This window comes from Prinia subflava, chromosome Z, assembly GCF_021018805.1.
Source record: "Prinia subflava isolate CZ2003 ecotype Zambia chromosome Z, Cam_Psub_1.2, whole genome shotgun sequence".
Taxonomy (NCBI): Eukaryota; Metazoa; Chordata; class Aves; order Passeriformes; family Cisticolidae; genus Prinia; species Prinia subflava.
Genome location: NC_086283.1, coordinates 87,217,667 through 87,235,304, shown reverse-complemented (window position 1 = coordinate 87,235,304; position 17,638 = coordinate 87,217,667). Strand labels below are relative to the sequence as shown.

Below are 17,638 nucleotides of genomic sequence, written 5' to 3'. Positions count from 1 at the left end.
ATAATTCAACCATGTATTGACTATACTTAGAGTTTCCTCTCTTGTTTTAAAGGAATGTAGCAGTAATCAAGTAACTAGGTTATTTGCTTTCAATAATATATATTTTTTTTCAAAATTTGAGTCTCTAGTTTTGGAAAAAAACCCCCAAACCAGAAGATTCTTTTAATATTATTTTTTAGTTAAACCTGTAATTTTCATATATTTTCTTGCAAATAGCTTGTGGTTTTTCAAAGAAACTTAACGTGTAGCTTTGTCAGTGCATCCTTATGCCATACTGTCCAAGGTCTGGACGTGTGAAGGTTATAGTCTTAAAGGGATTCTCAGGTAACTCATTAAATCCTCATTATTCAGATTCAAGAAAAAACTTAATTTATCCCACCAAATTTAATGTACAGCACATATGCAGATCAAATTTAACCTATTTATTTAATATAAATGAAAAGTATAGACACTCTTTTAAATCTTCACAAAATTTAAGATGAAACCAGTTGAATTTCTAAGGGAATTGGCTATTAACACCATCAGTCTTATGAGAGAAAGTTCTAAGCAACTGGTGTTTCTAGTTACATTTAAGAAATTTGTGTAAAAACCTTCTACAAAAGATAGCTTCATTCAAGTAGAGAAAAAGGCTTGGTTTTGTTCTTGATGAATAGCCCTTTTATGTTCATGTTTATGGAATGAGTCTCCCATGGTATCTGTGTGCTAGTTTGAAAGCAAAGCGAGTGAGAGACTCCAAGTCAGAAATACAATTTAACAGGAGAGAAAAAAGGTAAATTAAAATAAAATAAAAGCAATAGTACCAAAGACCACTGACAGAGTCAGAATACAACCTGACACCCTGTTAGTTAGAGCGGTGGTAGCAGTCCTGTTGAAGCAGTGATCCTGTAGAAAGGTCTGGTAGCTCTTGTCCTCTGGGAATCCAGTGGGTATGGGCCTCTGTGCTGTCCCAAATCCCAGATTGTATCCAGGTGGGAATGCTTGGCTCCTCCCCCTGGGTGGAACATCTCACAATGGAATGATGTAATTTTATGAGTCATGCAGTGGGTCCTTGATTGCCCATTAAACAGAGATAGCTCCTGGAGGGAGTTACCTGTGAATCATGGTCATGTCGCAAGACCTCAATGGCCCATTAACAGAAGATAGTCCGGAGGGAGGTGTGGTGGTGTGAATTTAAGTTCCATTAAGTTTAGACAGTTTGTTTGTACAATGGTATGTTCTTTGTACCCCATTTTCCCCAGCTGGCATGATCTTGGAATTCCCCTAGATATATATAACTCTTGAGTTATTTGTCGATCTTCCCCTATGGTCGATGTGAACCCCTCCCTGTATTCATTGATTGGATTCTGTAATGTTACCCCATGTTCTTACCCCAACATTCTTACCGTGTTCTTGCCCATTGGTTGCAACCTCCTTACCACACCTTCTACCACTTGTGTATAAAACATCATGTCACAGGAGCCTCCTTGGCTCAGCCCAAGCACTCTACAGGTGGTAAGGAGGTCTTCACTGACCCCTTAATAAACTCCCTGTTTGTTTACTCGGCTGGCTCCTCCTTTCTTTATCTCCGTCTTCGTCTACACTTCTCCATCCGCCTCTCATGGACTCTTGGGAAGCAAGAATCCACAGGGATCTGCCGACCTGCATGTCTCTCCTGGCTGACCCTCAAGTCTGCCATCAGTGCCTGAGCTAGCCTGGGCAGGCAGAGAGACTGTGTTCTCTATAGGCACCGTGATAGCGCAGGGCACGGGAAACACTGCCCCACCTAGTTTCAACAGCTCGTGAAGATGGTGATAGAATACATACTTTGGGCAGATCTTACATTGTAACCTAGAACAATCAGGCATTAACTGAATTCATAATTCAAGTCTGTGTGGAAAACATGAGAGATGTCACACCAAAATTGTATTTCTTTGTCAACAGAGCACTACGGATGAAGAAGTACAGCCCTCAGTCCTCAGCTACTGTGTAACGACATCAGTTTCTTTATTCTTATGTGAGAAAAGTGTGATTTATTGTTAGCACTTTGTAAAGAGTAAAATTTTAAAAAATCATTAATATAGTAGGTCTTTCTGGGTTGTCATTAGAATTACTTCACAGTGAAACACTTCACAGAGCTGGGTGAAATCTATTTCTGGAACTGTATCAGAGTTTCATACTTACAGCTCTTGTCTACCAGTAGTTTGCACACTGCAGAGAAATTAATTTTGAGACTCTAAGACTAGTATTGTTCAACTTTCTCAAGCAAATGGCTTGATTGATTTCGGACTTCAGAAAAAGACTAAAATGCCATTTTTTCTCCCATTAGATGACTGATTCTGCATGCTGTCACATGAAGGCTGGTGTTCCCAGAGACAGCAGGCTCCTTGTGCAAGGACAGCCAGAAATACTGCAAGTGAGAATACTGTTAGCCCATTCAGTGGGCTAACTTGTGATTCAGAAACATCCTGATGCAAAGTCCTGTCTCCAGTAGGGAGCAGTCTGTTTACATGTGCAGGACAGGTGACTGGTTTGGGACCAGCTCTGCAAAGAGGTCCTCGTAGACCAGGGAATCTGGATTCAGTAGTATGCCCACACAGTGATAAAGGCTACATTGAGCACAAGTGCTCAATTCCCCTCTGCCCAGGACTTATAGGTCTGAATCTGGAGCAGGGTGTCCAGTTTTAAGCCCATACTATGTGAGACACCAGAGAGAATCCAGGAAAGGGTCACTGAGACATTTAAGAGGCTGGAGGAAGGAACCCTAAGAGACTGACTGCCCAGGAATCTTGGCCAGTAATGCCCAGACTGGTACCTGCAAACAGCTGCTCAGAACAGACACGGTAATGCTGGAGCAGAAATGAGCTGGTCCAGAAGGTATCTAATCCCACTGGTTCTTAAACATCTCTCTTATCCAGACCCATCATGTTTTGTTGAATGCTGGGTCTCTGCTCTGTGCCTACTACCTACATTCTTGAATGCAGTTTCATCCTCCTAAGACTGAGGGCAGCCTTTGTTTAGACATCCTCTGATGTTTAATGCACAGGCTCTAGCTATAATATCACCTTCTCTAGCTGAACAAAGAATGCTATTTTTCTACTTGTGTATTTGAGGAAAGCAATTTATCCAGAACCACTAATGCTGGAGTGGCATGAAAAACACTAAATCACAGACATCAATCACTTTGCAATAATGCCAGCAGTTATTTCTTGACATCTTCCTGAGCAACTCCATCTATTCTTTTTAGCTGCGATGTTCATGCTACCATACAAAGTGATATTGACAATACCCACCAGATTAAGAGGCAGCGTATTCCCTGTCTGTAAGTCTTTGAAAAGCATTTCGATTTTCCTATAGGTTTTTCTATAACTGCACCTGCTTCCTACACCTCTGAGCAGGGAGTGCAATTGATTACTTGGAACAATTTTGTCAAAGGGTGTAGGGATGCTGCCTGGACAGCATCAGTGCTGATGCAGATCAGCAGTGCCATCCTGCAGGACACAGAGAGCCAGAGCTTCCCTCTGAAGCTCCAGCTAGAAGGGTCCTTGTCGCAGCGTCTACCGAGCAGCCACTCCATGTCCCCCTGCTAGCTCCGACACTGCGGACTGCAGGGGACACTCCTCAGAGGAGCAGCTAAGGGCGCTACCCCATTCCTTGGGAGGACATGGCTGATGTCAGTGAGGGAAGGGAGCAGGCAGTCTGGAGGGTACTTAATCCTAAGCTTTATTAGGAACCACAACGACTTCCTAGTCTCAGGGAGCACAACTCTGAGGAGCCCCGATACAATGGGAGCAGTATCTTTTATTGAGGGGCGGTAACAAGGGAGGGGTCCAACTATCCACCAATAGAGGACCAAAGGGGAGTGAAGTGGGAGATAACTGACAACAAGGAAAACCTTTCAGGAACTTGGTGGGAGGGACCCCTGGTCCTTGACCAATCACTCGATGCCCTTTATGGAAGTTTCCAGAGAAGGGGACGGAGAGCCAAGTGACAGACAAGGTACCAGGGAGGAGATTCGGGGACTGACAAGGAGGGTTACAGTGAAATGGGAGAAGTGGGAATAGGATTGACATTGTGGAAAGGGAGGTAACTTAGGGTACAACCCTCACAGGAAAGAAAACAGAAACAAACCAAATAACACAACAGGTCCTGACACTCCTGCTTAGATCCAGGGCTGCTCCATCATCATCATAACCTGCAAGACATCTCACCAGTGAGAGTGTGCTGCCTCTGCCCTGACAGCCTGACAGGTGCCCCCAGGCACTCCTCTGGGACTGGCAGCAGGCATTTTTGGTATTCAAAGTTTCAAAGATTTGAAAATTATCATATCCATACTCACTTTCTTTTTTGGAAAGCTGCTCAGCTGAAGCCTCAGGAACTGAGTTTTCTTATAAATCACATGTATTGTCATTTTAATCTTTTATTTTGTGACCACTGTTTAGGTAAACATTCTGCCTCAGTGGGCAGGAAAGCTATTTTTTCCTGCTGCTGTTAGAATCCTTAATCCCTAGGAGAGCTAGATTCCTGGGATCCAGATCCTGGTTTGATTTTTCACAAACCCATCACAATTGCATCTACTCTGATAAATACTAAACCAATAGGATTTTTTTAAAAAGTAGTTTTCTTTTTACATTAAAACGTTTTAACATACACTTAAGTCATGTTCTAATATTCCATACCCAACTATTTTTGGATTTCTAACAATGACAGTCCAAAGCTTAAATTATTTCTATGCTTCTAAATTCAGCAGACTTACGAATTTAAGTAGGAGTTGTCAAATCTAAAAGGCAATAATCTGTAATCATTTGCTGTAGGTATACTCAAGAAGCTGATTGTCTCTTCCACAGCACATCTCTGTGCAGCTCAGCTGCTCCTCTGGACAGTGTACATACTCATCTTCCTTGTCTGTGCTGATCCACAGCATTTAATCATGGAGCTCTGTGACTAGACAAACTTCTCATTCCCACTGTTTTCTAGACTGCACCCTGTAATTCTGAAAGGTATCCTAGCTTTAAGTTAATCTAACTGATGTTCTTTAAGAATACATTCTCTACATTATCCTAACCTTTTGAAATGACAGTGAGTAATGTTAATTAAACATACAATAACGTTGTTCATTAATGACTACTGATGACAATGGTAATTTGTTATGACAGTTATGACTGCAGTGTGTGAGCACACGTGCACATGTTTAGGAGGCTTAACACAAACAGCAAGACTCTAAATATCATTCTTTAAAAAATTATTTATTTCTTATGAAGAAAGTAAAAAGAGGATCTTCCATAACCTCCCCAAATTCGTAGTAGCTAACGCAATCAGATTGCTGCAATCCCCTACATACAGACCACTATGAAATCAATGCGATTAGGAGGAAAATCACATACACCCAGTCACAAAGCATGGAATTTTACCCCAAACACTCATAAATCCATTGCATCTGCTCTATTTTAAAGGCCCAAACACACATATACTATTAAAAAAAAAAAAAAAAAAAGTAAACCACAGAATATTCATTATATATTCCTTTCAATTCCTTTGTAATATTGTATATTACTTTGAATTTTCCCTTGAAATTCCCATGTGACTCTGATTAGGATACATAAAAAAGTATCTAGAAAGATGAAGTAATTGCACATAAAGATTAAAAAAAGAGATACTTTCTACTTCATTAAAAAATCCCAATTATCTTCTTAAATGGAATGTTTTTTACATAGCTGTGTTGATCATCAGTCAAGTATCCCAGATTGAGAGCAGTTATAGCTGTACGTGCGCCATGCAATCATTTATCGAGGTACCAAGAAAAAATTGTGAGACAGCTGAATTTTCATGAAGATACGAGAAAGAAAAAGAAGCCCAGAATAAAGCAAATAAATGCTCAGGCAAGAAATCCAGGTGAAGTTTCTGGACATTCACTCAATAATAAAAACATAAAAAGGTGGAAGACTATGACTATCCCCAATGACATCAATATGAAAAATTCTAGCTTTAAAATGCTGCTTTGCTTTTCATAAAACTATTTGCAACTGTGTAGAAAATTTCAAGACAAGTGTAATTCACATCTGCAAATGGCCACAACTATTTGGAAAATTTTATAGTCTATGTGTGCAATAAAGTCCTGAATGATCCCATTTAACATTTGTTCATGAATCAGAGGCATATCCAGTTCAAACTAATGATATCAGTGCAACAGAAAGCAAAAGATGCTGAAGTCTGTCGTGGTTGGTTAGTAAGTACAATCACAACAAAGAAACAACAGTTCATATGCAGCAGTGTTTGTTTGCTTCTAAGACAATTGATCTGGGCTGAAAATCCCCCCCCTATTTTTTGTCTAGGCATTTTTTCTAGAAAAATACAGGGGAACTCACTTTTCTGAAATCAGGAGTTACTGTCTTTCTGTCAATCTCCTAATGAACAACGTACAGTATGTTTTCTTTGGTCAGGAAGTGTCACTCAAAAGATCTCCACTGAATATATTTACTAAATGCGTTATAGGGCTGTGCCGATAAACTAACATAGTGTTACATATATATTTATGATATATATCAGATATATTGGAAAAGCTTGTACTCTAAAGGCCTCTGGTTGAAAGGAGAGAAAAACAACAAAACACTCAGATTGTCCCTCCAAATCACTTTTTCATTGCAGCTGGAATCCAGGCAATTTGACTTGTACTTCTAATTCAGGACAATAGTCAGAAAAATGTTAAGGATTTAAGTATGTGCAGTGAAATATATGCAGGTTTGCCTTTTAGTTTTCCCTTCTGACAGTACTGCGGCAGGAAGGACAAGAGTCTTACTTCAGCTGAAACTGGAAACACCAAAAGGTTTATATAATGCAACAATGCCTAATTCTATTACTGAGCACTTTTACAATTTGCTTCTTCCAAGAGCCACTCAATTCCATTTAGCAATCCATCTAAAGTTGCAGCTACAGTGTCCTGCATCTGTGAAAATGAAGTTTAAAACAAAAGTTAATGTATTAGAGATAACAGCTAACAGGATCTAACACTATTTTAATATTACTCTGTCTGATCTGTAAAAGTCAGAAACACTCATATCAAATCTAAATTTTTACCACCATTGTAAAGCTCTGTTAGACAAAAACAGCTTTATAGGAGTAAGCAAACAAACAAAGAAACCCCACATATTAGGAAAGCTTTCACTGTTGGTATCAGAGTGATTTTCTTTCAATTGTTCCATCAGCTATTCTGGAACATTCCACGTACTTTTCAGAAAGCAATCCACTTTAAAATTCTTCTTGTAACTTTTAAAACAAAAATGCTGCTAGCTTTAGACTTCTATGCATATTATTAACACTCAGACTTTTGAAATATCCCATCCAGTGGCTATTATAAATTGTGGTTTCATATAAAGCCTATAAGCATTTTCCTTATGAAAACAAATCAGGGTTGTTTTGGGGTGTTTTTTTTTTTTATTTAGTTATTTCTCAGCTACACAACCTCAACAAAAATTAATTGTGTGGCTGAACCATGCTCATGGATACTGTACTTGCCAAGCATAAAAAAACACGTTCAGGACCTCACATCCTGGGTAAAACACTGATCTGTCAAAAACTGAAGACATCAAGTCAGTGACAGTAAAAAAATGTACCAAATATCTATCTTGTGTCCAAGGCTGTGACTCACAAAATTTAAAGAAGCTTCCTTATTCCCTTTAAGACCATCATTTGTCTCTCCTTCCATTCTAGCTCCATCTGAAGTCTCTTGTGTGCTTCTGGGCAAGGCACTTTAGCTCTTTGTGTTCAGACAGGCTAGTGATTCATCTTAGAGGACCAGAGAAACTAAATCCTTCACTTCAATGGAAAGCTTATGTACTAGTGTTGAAAGCTGCACACTTGCTTAGGTAGGTAGAGTTACGGAATCTGAGAGCCGAAATTAAATTTAAATCAAAGAGAAACAGAAAATAAAGGTTTAAGAGCAAGTACCATCCAGGGCTGATGCAGCCGATTTAGTTGCAACTGATGTGCCACGTAAACACACGGAATTCTTTTCACACCAACGTGAGACACACAGGACAAAACCAGCAGAGGTCTGTTGGAAGGCCCGAGGGCTGGATCAATCATTGCCAAAATACGAGCCAGCTCCTCCTGACGATCATGCTCTAGGAAACAATTTTTAATATATAAGTCTTAAGTATATGAATATGTAAGTATAAATACAAGGTGTTTTCATTTTTAGTTTTGTTGGGTTTTTTTTTTAATTTTAGAGACAGTGATGCAGAGGGCTGAAGGGCCAAATTATCTTGTTCTGTTTATCACAAGAGTGACTTATCTGCCTTTATGTTACACAGATATTGATGACATTTAAAGATCTCCATAGATTCTACAGGCAGCTTATTCCAGTCCTAACATCAGAGTGTTTTCTGAGTACCTCACAGAGATCAAAATTATAAGCCATTCAGAAATATACATGCACAGTGAGCAGCTCTTCCCTACTGAATACACTTTTCTCTTAGTCTATCCCTTCAAAGTTTTTTGCCTGTCTCTTTTTTGAGCTAGCCTTTTGCTCTATTCAAAGCTGAGAAATGTAAAGACATTTACCCTAATTGTTATTTGGATTATCATCTTGCAGGACTAAACTGATTTAGACTAATTGCATTTTTTATTGTTTTCCTGGTGAAGGTTATATCCAAGCTACTACAGCACAAACAATGTATTTTCAAGTTTCTCCTACACATACCCAAGGTCTTTGCTTGTATTTTTGTTTTGTGTTTTAATCCAGATAATTTCCCACATGTAATTTAGATAGCAACCATACCAGTATGTGCCATAAAACAAAGGACCATAACACCTAACAGGTTGATGAGAGAACATCTAAGATAGGAGACCTTTTCAACAGGATAAACATGAAGAAATAGCAGATTTTGAAAGCATCAGAACATGGATTTTGATGTATTCCATATTCTTTGTAATCAAACACTTCAGTTATTCACAAGATATAAATGAAAAGAAACCCCTTACCTTTCCGAGCTTCTGCATTAGCAACATAAATGAATCCATCAACCACTTCGCACACCTTTTTCACTTGATCTATTACACTGTAGTGCATGGCTTGCTGATTCCCTTCTGTACTGTTCTCTTGGTAAAACATCTTATTCACAGCAACAGCTTGCTCCTCCCTTGCTCTCCTCCTTTCCACACTGAAAGATATTTCAGTAGTCAGGTTAACTGAGAATGCCAAAACTGAATCTTGAAAGTCTAGGCGGAGCAGGAAAGGGACAGGAAAATGGGCTGACCCAGAAAAAGTTTCATTTTTCCCTGCCCTCTCCTGTCTTCCTTTCTTTCTTAAGTGCACATACAGAGATGGTTAGCAATCTGCAAGATGCTTATGGAATCACAGTCTGGGATGAGTTTATAGAGTGTTTCAAAAAGGACTCAAGTCACCAAGATGGATAGAAGCCACCTATAATGCACCTGTTACACATCTTTAGTTCATATACTGTTTGGAAAAGCTTTATTACTTCCATGTGAAAACTTAGTGGTTGAAAAAAGAAAGGAAATGCAAAGGCATGCACTGAAACTTCAATTTATAAAGGATATCCATGCATGAGAAAGTGCAGATGAAAGTCACATGACAAGAACATGAAGAAAAGTCTGAAATAAATGAGAAACTGTACTTTTTGTTTGGCAGAGAACAGATTTTATCTTACCTTGTGGTGGAATACAGTGTCACAATATTGAATTTTTGACTGTTAAACTGAAAACTGACTCCTGATCCAATTCCTACAGAGAAAAAACCGAATCTGTGAGCTTACAGCTATTTGGTTACTGAATAAAATTAAGTGGTAGTTCAAAAAATTCCAGTGGTGCCAAAAATTAAATATATTCAAACCTAGATATTTAGATGTTAGGGGTAGCAAATTTACTGTTTTACAATTAAACTTTATACATGCTCCAATCGATCAGACTTTTAATTTCATGAAAATCAAGTCAATGGTATTAAAATCATTTCCGTATTTCTGGTTATTAGACTTGAACCTAGAAATCTAGATAAGAAAGGAGCCAGACTTGTGTTTATTAACTGCAACTGGTATAGAAAAGGCTCCAGTCTGCTTATGATAAGCTGCATTGAGAAGGATATATGAGAAATAAAAAACCTACTAAAAATAATTATCACACTTCCTATAAATACAATTTAATTATTCAAGTTCTGCTATGCTAAAATAACCATTAGTCAAAAAGTAACACATTTTTGCCTCTGGCTTGGACTGAAGTTAAATTAGACTTTCGAAGCTACTCTTTTAAACATTAAAAAAAAAAAAATCCCTCATCTGCTCCTGTCACTCTTCTAAGCAAAATTTACATCATATAAGGATCAGCCTTGAGTTCCTGTAAAATCATAAGTGTATTTTTCAGCCACTTACTGCAAGCAGTACTGAAAGAACGGCCTGCGTTTATCAATTACAACAGCAGCAATAACATGGAATTTTGCATGAAAACAGAAATACAAGGAGCAAGATGATTCTTCTTACAATGTCAAAATTGTAAATGGTAAATTCACTGAAGCTACTAGTTTGTCTCAAATGTTCACTGCATTTATGCTTTTGAACAAATCAGAGAGAAAATGGTTTGTTTTTACCATGACTCTACTGAATTCTAGAGATTAAAAAAAAAATCATTCCTTTCCTTCATTTCTACCTTGAAGTTTTTTGTGTTACATCTATTTACAAAATAAGAAGGCCAAAAGCCAAAACTATCATTACCATGAATTTGTCTATGAGGTAGGCCAGCTACCAGCAGAATTTCTGGGCATGTCATCATCTTTTGTACTAAAGAGTTGTCCAGCTCTTCCAAACCTGGCCCAAACATAGCAAAGCGAGGTTCTGCCTGAGTGACCAGTGATTGCAAAAAGGAAGTCACAGCCCCATACCGGGGACGGCTCGATTTCAAACTTCTTCTACCCTGAGGACAGCTCCTTTTATATCTGTGTAAAATAGATGCAACTAGAAATTAAACACAAAATACAGAAGAGGTATTAATCAAACAAATTAATTTAGGTCCCACCCTTTTTATGCTTTGCTACTGGTACAACTCAAAGCATAGGTCAAGAATTATAAAGTTCCAAACTGATGGTTTCAAGCACCAGTACAAAGCAGGCAAAAGCTTCAGTTCTTTTGAAGTCCAAATACTGTCTTTTTGGACCTTAGTACACCTCTGTCTACAAATCTTTCAGTTTATTTAAAAATAAAATAAAAATCCATATACCCCATCCTCACTGAATATACAATACATGTAAAATAACATCAAAGCAGAAGAGCTACATTAAAAATAAAATTTAAAAAATTAGCTTTGTGAGTGCACTTTAAGCCTTAATTAGACTGCTTTTGTGTTTATAACAAGTAACCACCTGAAAAAAAAACATTTTCCCTGTAGGTACAGAGTATGCAAGCTGTGGAAGGAGACAAATGTTGTCTGCAAACTTATACGCTTGCTTGGTGAGGATGCTAGAAGGCATGGAAAGACTGGTAATTGAGGAGAAGGATAACAGTCAGATAGACATGCTAGCACAGCAACTTCAGTCTGCTTCTTGAGTCACGGTGGGCTGGACAAAACTCTTCAACAAAACATCAAATGAGGGCTCATTTATACCCACACAGAAATGTTTCAGTTCAGATCACCAAAACTGGTAAGTGCATGCGGACACAATGGAAATCAGTGACAGGTGGTTTCAAATAGGTGATTCACACCTAAACAGATTTAAATCCTACTTCAAAATTTGTATATGATTTGCACATCAAATTCTGGGTGTACTGTTCACATCTGTTAAAAGGGGATGAAGGGCATAGAGATTGCAGAAGTCCGTGCACTTACCACAAAGCAACATGTTAAGGATCACCTTTGGAAAATGTAACTGCAAATAAATCAAAAATCCCGCACAAATCCACAGACCACTACTGCAAATTAAGAGAACTGAATGAAGTTTAGAGAAGAAATCACCACAAAATGATCTACTTTTTTGAAGAGTCATCCAAACATATTTATTGTGTTGCTATGCTTTTCAACTATACTAGCTGAAACCAGTCTTTGTCTTACAGCCTTTGACAATCAGAGCTAAAACAATACAACTTGCTATTCCACACACATTCCGTGTGCTTTTTTATTATTAGGTATTTCAAATAAGATGAAAAAAAAAAAAAAAGATTCATTTCACTTCCTGTAGTTTGAAGAGTTCTTGGTGCTTTTATGAAGATACTTGCCGTGGCACTGAGAGCAAAGAACACTTCTTTATCAAGATCAACAGTATGCAGTATTTCTGTGCCACCATAGACACGGTTTACAAAAAGGTTTCATTTTTTATAGATTTAGCATTGTCTTTTTCACAATGTTTTACATTCGTGTTGAGTTCCAAACAGAAAGAGCTGACCAGACCATGGCGTGACAGGAAATTGTATTTCCAAAATAAACAATCGCTTTGAGACACATCAAAATTTACACAGCAGCTTACTGAAGAGCTTTATTTCTGTAAATACGAAACATGCCTGTGGACTGAATATTAGTACTGCAGGCACACTTGAATTCATGTGAGAGAATATGGAGATACTTACACTGCCATGTAATCATACAGTGCATTGTCGCTGACTTCTGAAAAGGCTTTATTAAAAATTTCCTGATCTGGAAGTGATTTCCAGTCAACAGATGTCCAAGAGGGGAGATCTCGCAGGAGAAAATACCTCCACAACAACGGATCTTGCACAGCTGCCCTCCAGTAACAACTCGTGCATCCTAGGCGGCACAGATCCTGGGGCGACAGGAAGGACATGATGTTCAGCTGCACGTCGATCTGAAAACCATCGAGAGCAGCGGTTTAACGACACACGAATTCAGCGGCGAAGACGGACGGGGTGCGACGCAGGGCTTTGCCGTCCCGTCTCCCCCCGTCCCCGCACCGCTCACCGGCAGCGTCTGCAGGGCGCTCTCTCCCTCCGCGCCGTCCGGGGCCGCGGGGCGCGGCGCGGCCGCGGCGCCGCCGTGGCGGGAGCCCCGCACCCAGCGCTCCCGCAGGGCGCGCAGCCCGCCCCGCACCGCGGCCTCCAGGCCGGCGCCGCGCGGCCCCGCTGCCGCCGCCATGGCGCCGCCCCGCGCACGCTCCGGCGCCGCCCCGCCCACGGCGCCCCGCACCCCGACACGGCGCTGCACTTCGGACCGCGGCCCGGGGCCTTGGAATGCGCGTTTTTAATGCGACAGAAGCATACACTGCGGTTCGAAAAAGAAAATGAGTCAGTCACAGAAGAGTGCGCTCTCACGCCACGAGTTTTCTTCTAGCACAGACAACGCAGGGGGTCTCAGTTGTGGGATTCCACGAAGTAATGCAGCATTTGTTTTGCAGTTGTCGTGTTCCACCCTTGACCTTTTAACGGTCCCTCACATACGGCCACATACTTTGTTAACATGTTTCTCCCCGTTTCTTGGAAATCCACCGATATGCTCTGTGAACTGCTGCCCAGGTCACAGTCAGACACAGGATTTATTGACTCAAGGCTTTCCTGCTTCCCTTCTCCACAGTGTTTCAGTCCCCAGTAGCACATTTCTCCGCTGTACATCATTGCCAGTAAGTGAGTGTCACTAAATATACCTGCAAAAATAATTCAGATCAAGTACTTTATTGTTCTGCTATAAGGAAGTATGCAGCTTGTGAATTTAAGGTTTTTTCAGTAACACTGGGGGAAAAAAATCCAAAACAACAGTGTACGTATATAATTACAGAAATATATAATGCCCAGAAGAAAACCTGACTCAAGACCATGCTCATTTCTCTGTCCAGTCTGGCCCTCCATAATGTTAAAATCTTTTAATACTGCCATATAAATATTAATTCCATAATTTTGTTTGCCTAATTATCTCATAGAATTTCAGTATATCTTTACAGCCACTTTAGCACAGGTATGACTGTACATATTTCTGTGCCTCCCACAGTTTAAGCCTAAAAGATATTGTTTGAGGTCATCTTAGGTTAACAAGCAGCAGCTTTAGTATTTGAATTCAAAGGCACATGTGTGTCTTCCACAAAAAGAAAAATCCTGCTAAATAAACCTACAACTTGACTTTGCATTATGGAGCTATATAGCAGCAATATCACTTTCAGATGAAATATAACAAGAAGGTGCTGCATCCTGCTACAGTCAGAGTGGAGTTGTTTTTGAGTGTGCTCAATGTGGACATCATGTCCTCAGCACCAGCTGTTTTACTTTACAAATCCCCTCCTGCTGTATCACCCTACCTGCAACACACTGATGCAGCCCTAAGATCTTCCTGTAAACCGTCAATAGGAATGAAACTTACATAAAGCTACATAAAGTGGTGACAGAGAACATTTGCCAAATCAAACCAATTCTGTAAATAGTTTTTACCTGCATGAAGTCTGTAATCGAGTTTGTACCTATGCTGTCTTAGAGCTAAAAAGGAAGACCAATATGTAACCCTCTGGCACCCTCTGCAGTCATATTTGTGCCTTAAACATCTGTCAGTTGTGAACTGGATGGCTGTAAAATACTGTGTATAAACACTGCCAGTGTAAAACACTACTGTGCATCAAATACTCATCACCTCAGTTCACCTCCCTCCAGTGCTCTCATAAAACACTGGGAAAATGAGCACTGACACCTCCTAAAATTCATGAGTCAGAAAAGAAAGGGGAGGAGGGGCACTGTTGCCTGCTCATTTGCCTCATTTATTATCTTCTTTTTCTAAAAAGTGTCAAGTCTTGAACATAAATTAGGTCAAACAATAAAAACACACAGAAAAGCATTTCATAAAGTGAAGAAGTTATTAAGAGGAGTGGATTAAAAAGGTTTTTGAGTTGTTTTTTGGGGTTTTTACCTTCACTGAGTAATCTAGCTGTGTCTTTATCTTGAAGTGAAACATCTTCATCTAGCTGAAGAGGGCATCTAAAGCTAAGCATCTTCATCAAGTAATGAACTCCATCATTAAGACACTGAGTACAGTTAAAAATGAGGAAAAAGTAAATTCTTGTTAAATTAATGACAGGCAGAAATACTTCTTCCTATGAAGTCCCCCAAATCGTAATTAACGAAAATCAAAACAAAACAAAATAAAAAACCCAGCCATATTTAAAAAGTGAAGAGTCAAACTTTAAAGATGTATTCACAAGCTCATAGAACATTTTCATCTCCTTTACCTTTTTAAATGTGGCAATGTTTTCTTGTAGCCATTCACTCCTTTCTTTTGCTGTGTGGCAGTACATATAAAGCAGGGCTCCTTTTCTCCAGTAAAGACATTCTAATAGCTCTGCACCAAGGATGTTGATGGGCTGAAATAAAATCCAGCAAACTGGTCTAACATAAAAATAAACCATCTGAACTATTCATATGCTCTGTCACACATGCAAACACTGTGTAAATCTCTTACTTCAGGGGCTGTGCTTGACAGCAACATTCAGAGAGACAAGCCTAGTCTAACCTAATATTGTAGGTCAAATAAAATTGTTAATGGCCACCTTAACATGATTGTTCATCATGAAATGTTAGCAAGAGAAACTCTGAGCACACAAAAAGGCATTTGAAACAGTATTTTCAGGAAACATTATTCAAATACCAAAAAGAATTGAAAATGTTTCAAAAGACTTTAAATTATGCCCATCAAAAATACAATTACTAGTGTCCCATTTAAGATTTTTTTGTTTTAAATAATTAAGTAATTCACCCTCTGGCTACTCACTTCTTCTTTTATGCTGCACTCCCTCACTAGGTCTTCTGGTTCTGAAAGAACACAAATAAGTTCTTTAAGTTTTTGCACAGAAGATTCTTCTGGAAAATCTTCATCCACAAGCTGGTTTTCCTCAAAAAAAGTAATATCTAGGACAGCCTATGAAGACAAGAATATATACAAAGTAGAAATAAAATAATCAAAATAATCAAACGGTGGTGTGTTGCAACATAGAAAACGCATTAGTTTATAAAACATTACAATTTGAAGGTATTTTTTAACATATAGCTTACAAAGGGTGGAAATTAGAAGTACTAAAGGATTGGTGATGGTGAATGTACAGCCAACCTCCCTTCTGTCCCCAAATGAACAGCACAAACGACTCCAAGTTATCCAAATCAAAATCAGTTCTGTGCTCCACAGACGCTCACCACACAACCCCAATAGAGACGCCTTTCTGCCCCACCCTTCTTTTTTACAAAGCAAACCGTCTCCCACACCCTACACAGATTTTCGTGCAAGCGAGTTCGATATCCATAACAAAGTACCTGAGTATAGAGCTGAAAAAGCGTGGAAGGATGTTCCTTCCCTTCGTTGCAGAGGTCCTTCAATTTGTCCAGATTGGCAGAACCTTTTGTTAAGAAGGCATCTGAGGGAAGAACACAACGCTCCCTTAGCACCGATGAGCACCCCGCAGGAACCTTACTTACTCTCCTTTTTCACACGGCTTTATCATCCGTCCTTGGGGCATCTACAAGAGCGGCTGTATGTTACAGCACCTAAGCAGGCCAGTCACCGTGTCAGACCGCACCTTTCACGATAAAACCAATCCCACCCGCGGCGGGGCTCTGATGCTCCCCAGCGCTCACGCCGTTCGCGGCGCTGCCCCCGCCCGCCCCGCCCCGCCGCGCCGCTCACCGCGGGCCCCGCGCGCCCCGAGCCGCCGGCCCAGCGCCGCCACCCGCGGCCGCAGCGCCGCCACCGCCATGGCCGGCCCGCGCGGGCCCTCCGCGCAGGCGCGGCAGCGCGCGCGGGGAGGGGAGCGGCTCCGGCCGGGCTCCGGGGGAGCGGGGGAGGCGCTGCCGCCCGGCCCGCTGGGGATACCCGGGTCCCGACCGCACCGGGACACCGCGGCCCGGCCCGCCCTCTGCCCCTTGACGGCTGGGACTGCAGTTCTGGGGCTGTGTGGGCGTGAAAGCTCTTTCATAACAGACGCGTGTGGCGTCCGCAGTGCCTTGTCCGTCCCTAGGGAGAGTCCCTAGCGTGACCCTGTGTTTACAGAACTTACGGAATCAATTTACAGGTTGTAAAATACCTCTGGTTCTAGCCTATGACCGAATATCACCATGTCGACCAGACCGTGGCACTGAGTGCCATGTCCAGTCTTTAACACCTCCAGGACGGTGACTCCACCACCTCTCTGGGCAGCCAGCCCTTTCCAAGATATAATCACCCTTTGCGTGAAGCAATTTGAAACAATGTTTCGTGAACTATTTTGTGAAATACTATTATGTCCAACCTAAACCTCCTATGGCACAGTTTGAGACTATTTCCTCTCCTTCCCCTCTTCCTTTCTCTCCTGGTTGCCTGGAGAAGAGGCCGACCCCCAGCTGGCCACAGCCTCCTTTTAGGCGGTTGTGGAGAGTGACAAGGTCTCCCCCAAGCCTCCATTTCTCCTGCTTATCTCAGGATGAACATCCCCAGCTCCCTCAGCTGCTGCTCACAGCCCTGGTGCTGCAGACCCTTCCCCACTGCCCTGCCCTTCTCTGGACTCACTGCAGCCCCTCAGGGTCTGTCCTGCACTGAGGGCCCAGCCCTGCACACAGCACTCGAGCTGTGGCCTCACCAGTGCCAGCACAGGGGACAATCCCTGCCCTGGCCCTGCTGCCCACACCACTGCTGAGCCAGGCCAGGATGCCCTTGGCCTTCTTGGCCCCCTGGGCACTGCTGCCTCATGTTCAGCTGCTGGCACAGCACCCCC

General features: G+C 41.1%; 2 protein-coding genes across 3 annotated transcripts; both read right to left on the bottom strand.

Moving 5' to 3' along the window:
* Positions 1–5,197: 5,197 nt before the first annotated feature.
* FBXO4 (F-box protein 4) lies at positions 5,198–13,066 on the bottom strand. 2 transcript variants are annotated; one of them, XM_063422825.1, is made up of 7 exons: positions 12,889–13,066; positions 12,540–12,733; positions 10,698–10,918; positions 9,645–9,717; positions 8,956–9,134; positions 7,921–8,096; positions 5,198–6,919 (listed from the first exon to the last, which is right to left on the bottom strand). In XM_063422825.1, exons 1-7 carry the CDS (start codon positions 13,060–13,062, stop codon positions 6,830–6,832), a joined length of 1,107 nt encoding a protein of 368 aa, XP_063278895.1. In that variant the 5' UTR covers positions 13,063–13,066; the 3' UTR covers positions 5,198–6,829. The 2 variants fall into 2 exon arrangements, with proteins under 2 accessions (XP_063278895.1, XP_063278894.1); XM_063422824.1 differs by having other exon boundaries at positions 5,201–6,919; positions 12,540–12,775.
* Positions 13,067–13,149: 83 nt separating this feature from the next.
* Positions 13,150–16,897, bottom strand: RIMOC1 (RAB7A interacting MON1-CCZ1 complex subunit 1). Its single transcript, XM_063422826.1, has 6 exons — positions 16,576–16,897; positions 16,206–16,306; positions 15,670–15,816; positions 15,131–15,262; positions 14,812–14,926; positions 13,150–13,567 (listed from the first exon to the last, which is right to left on the bottom strand). Exons 1-6 carry the CDS (start codon positions 16,862–16,864, stop codon positions 13,278–13,280), a joined length of 1,074 nt encoding a protein of 357 aa, XP_063278896.1. The 5' UTR covers positions 16,865–16,897; the 3' UTR covers positions 13,150–13,277.
* Positions 16,898–17,638: the final 741 nt, after the last annotated feature.

What these genes read in the sequence shown, in the direction of transcription:
- FBXO4 (XM_063422824.1), bottom strand. Translation starts at nt 13,062, where the DNA reads ATGGCGGCGGCAGCGGGGCCGCGCGGCGCCGGCCTGGAGGCCGCGGTG. An exon ending in CTGTATGATTACATGGCAGT is followed by an intron (nt 10,919 to 12,539) that starts GTAAGTATCTCC and finishes TATTTTACACAG; the next exon opens with ATATAAAAGGAGCTGTCCTC. An exon ending in ACCTCATAGACAAATTCATG is followed by an intron (nt 9,718 to 10,697) that starts GTAATGATAGTT and finishes TTTTCTCTGTAG; the next exon opens with GAATTGGATCAGGAGTCAGT.
- RIMOC1 (XM_063422826.1), bottom strand. Translation starts at nt 16,864, where the DNA reads ATGAAAGAGCTTTCACGCCCACACAGCCCCAGAACTGCAGTCCCAGCC. An exon ending in AGTGCAGCATAAAAGAAGAA is followed by an intron (nt 15,263 to 15,669) that starts GTGAGTAGCCAG and finishes ATTTTATTTCAG; the next exon opens with CCCATCAACATCCTTGGTGC. An exon ending in AGCTAGATTACTCAGTGAAG is followed by an intron (nt 13,568 to 14,811) that starts GTAAAAACCCCA and finishes TTATTTTTGCAG; the next exon opens with GTATATTTAGTGACACTCAC.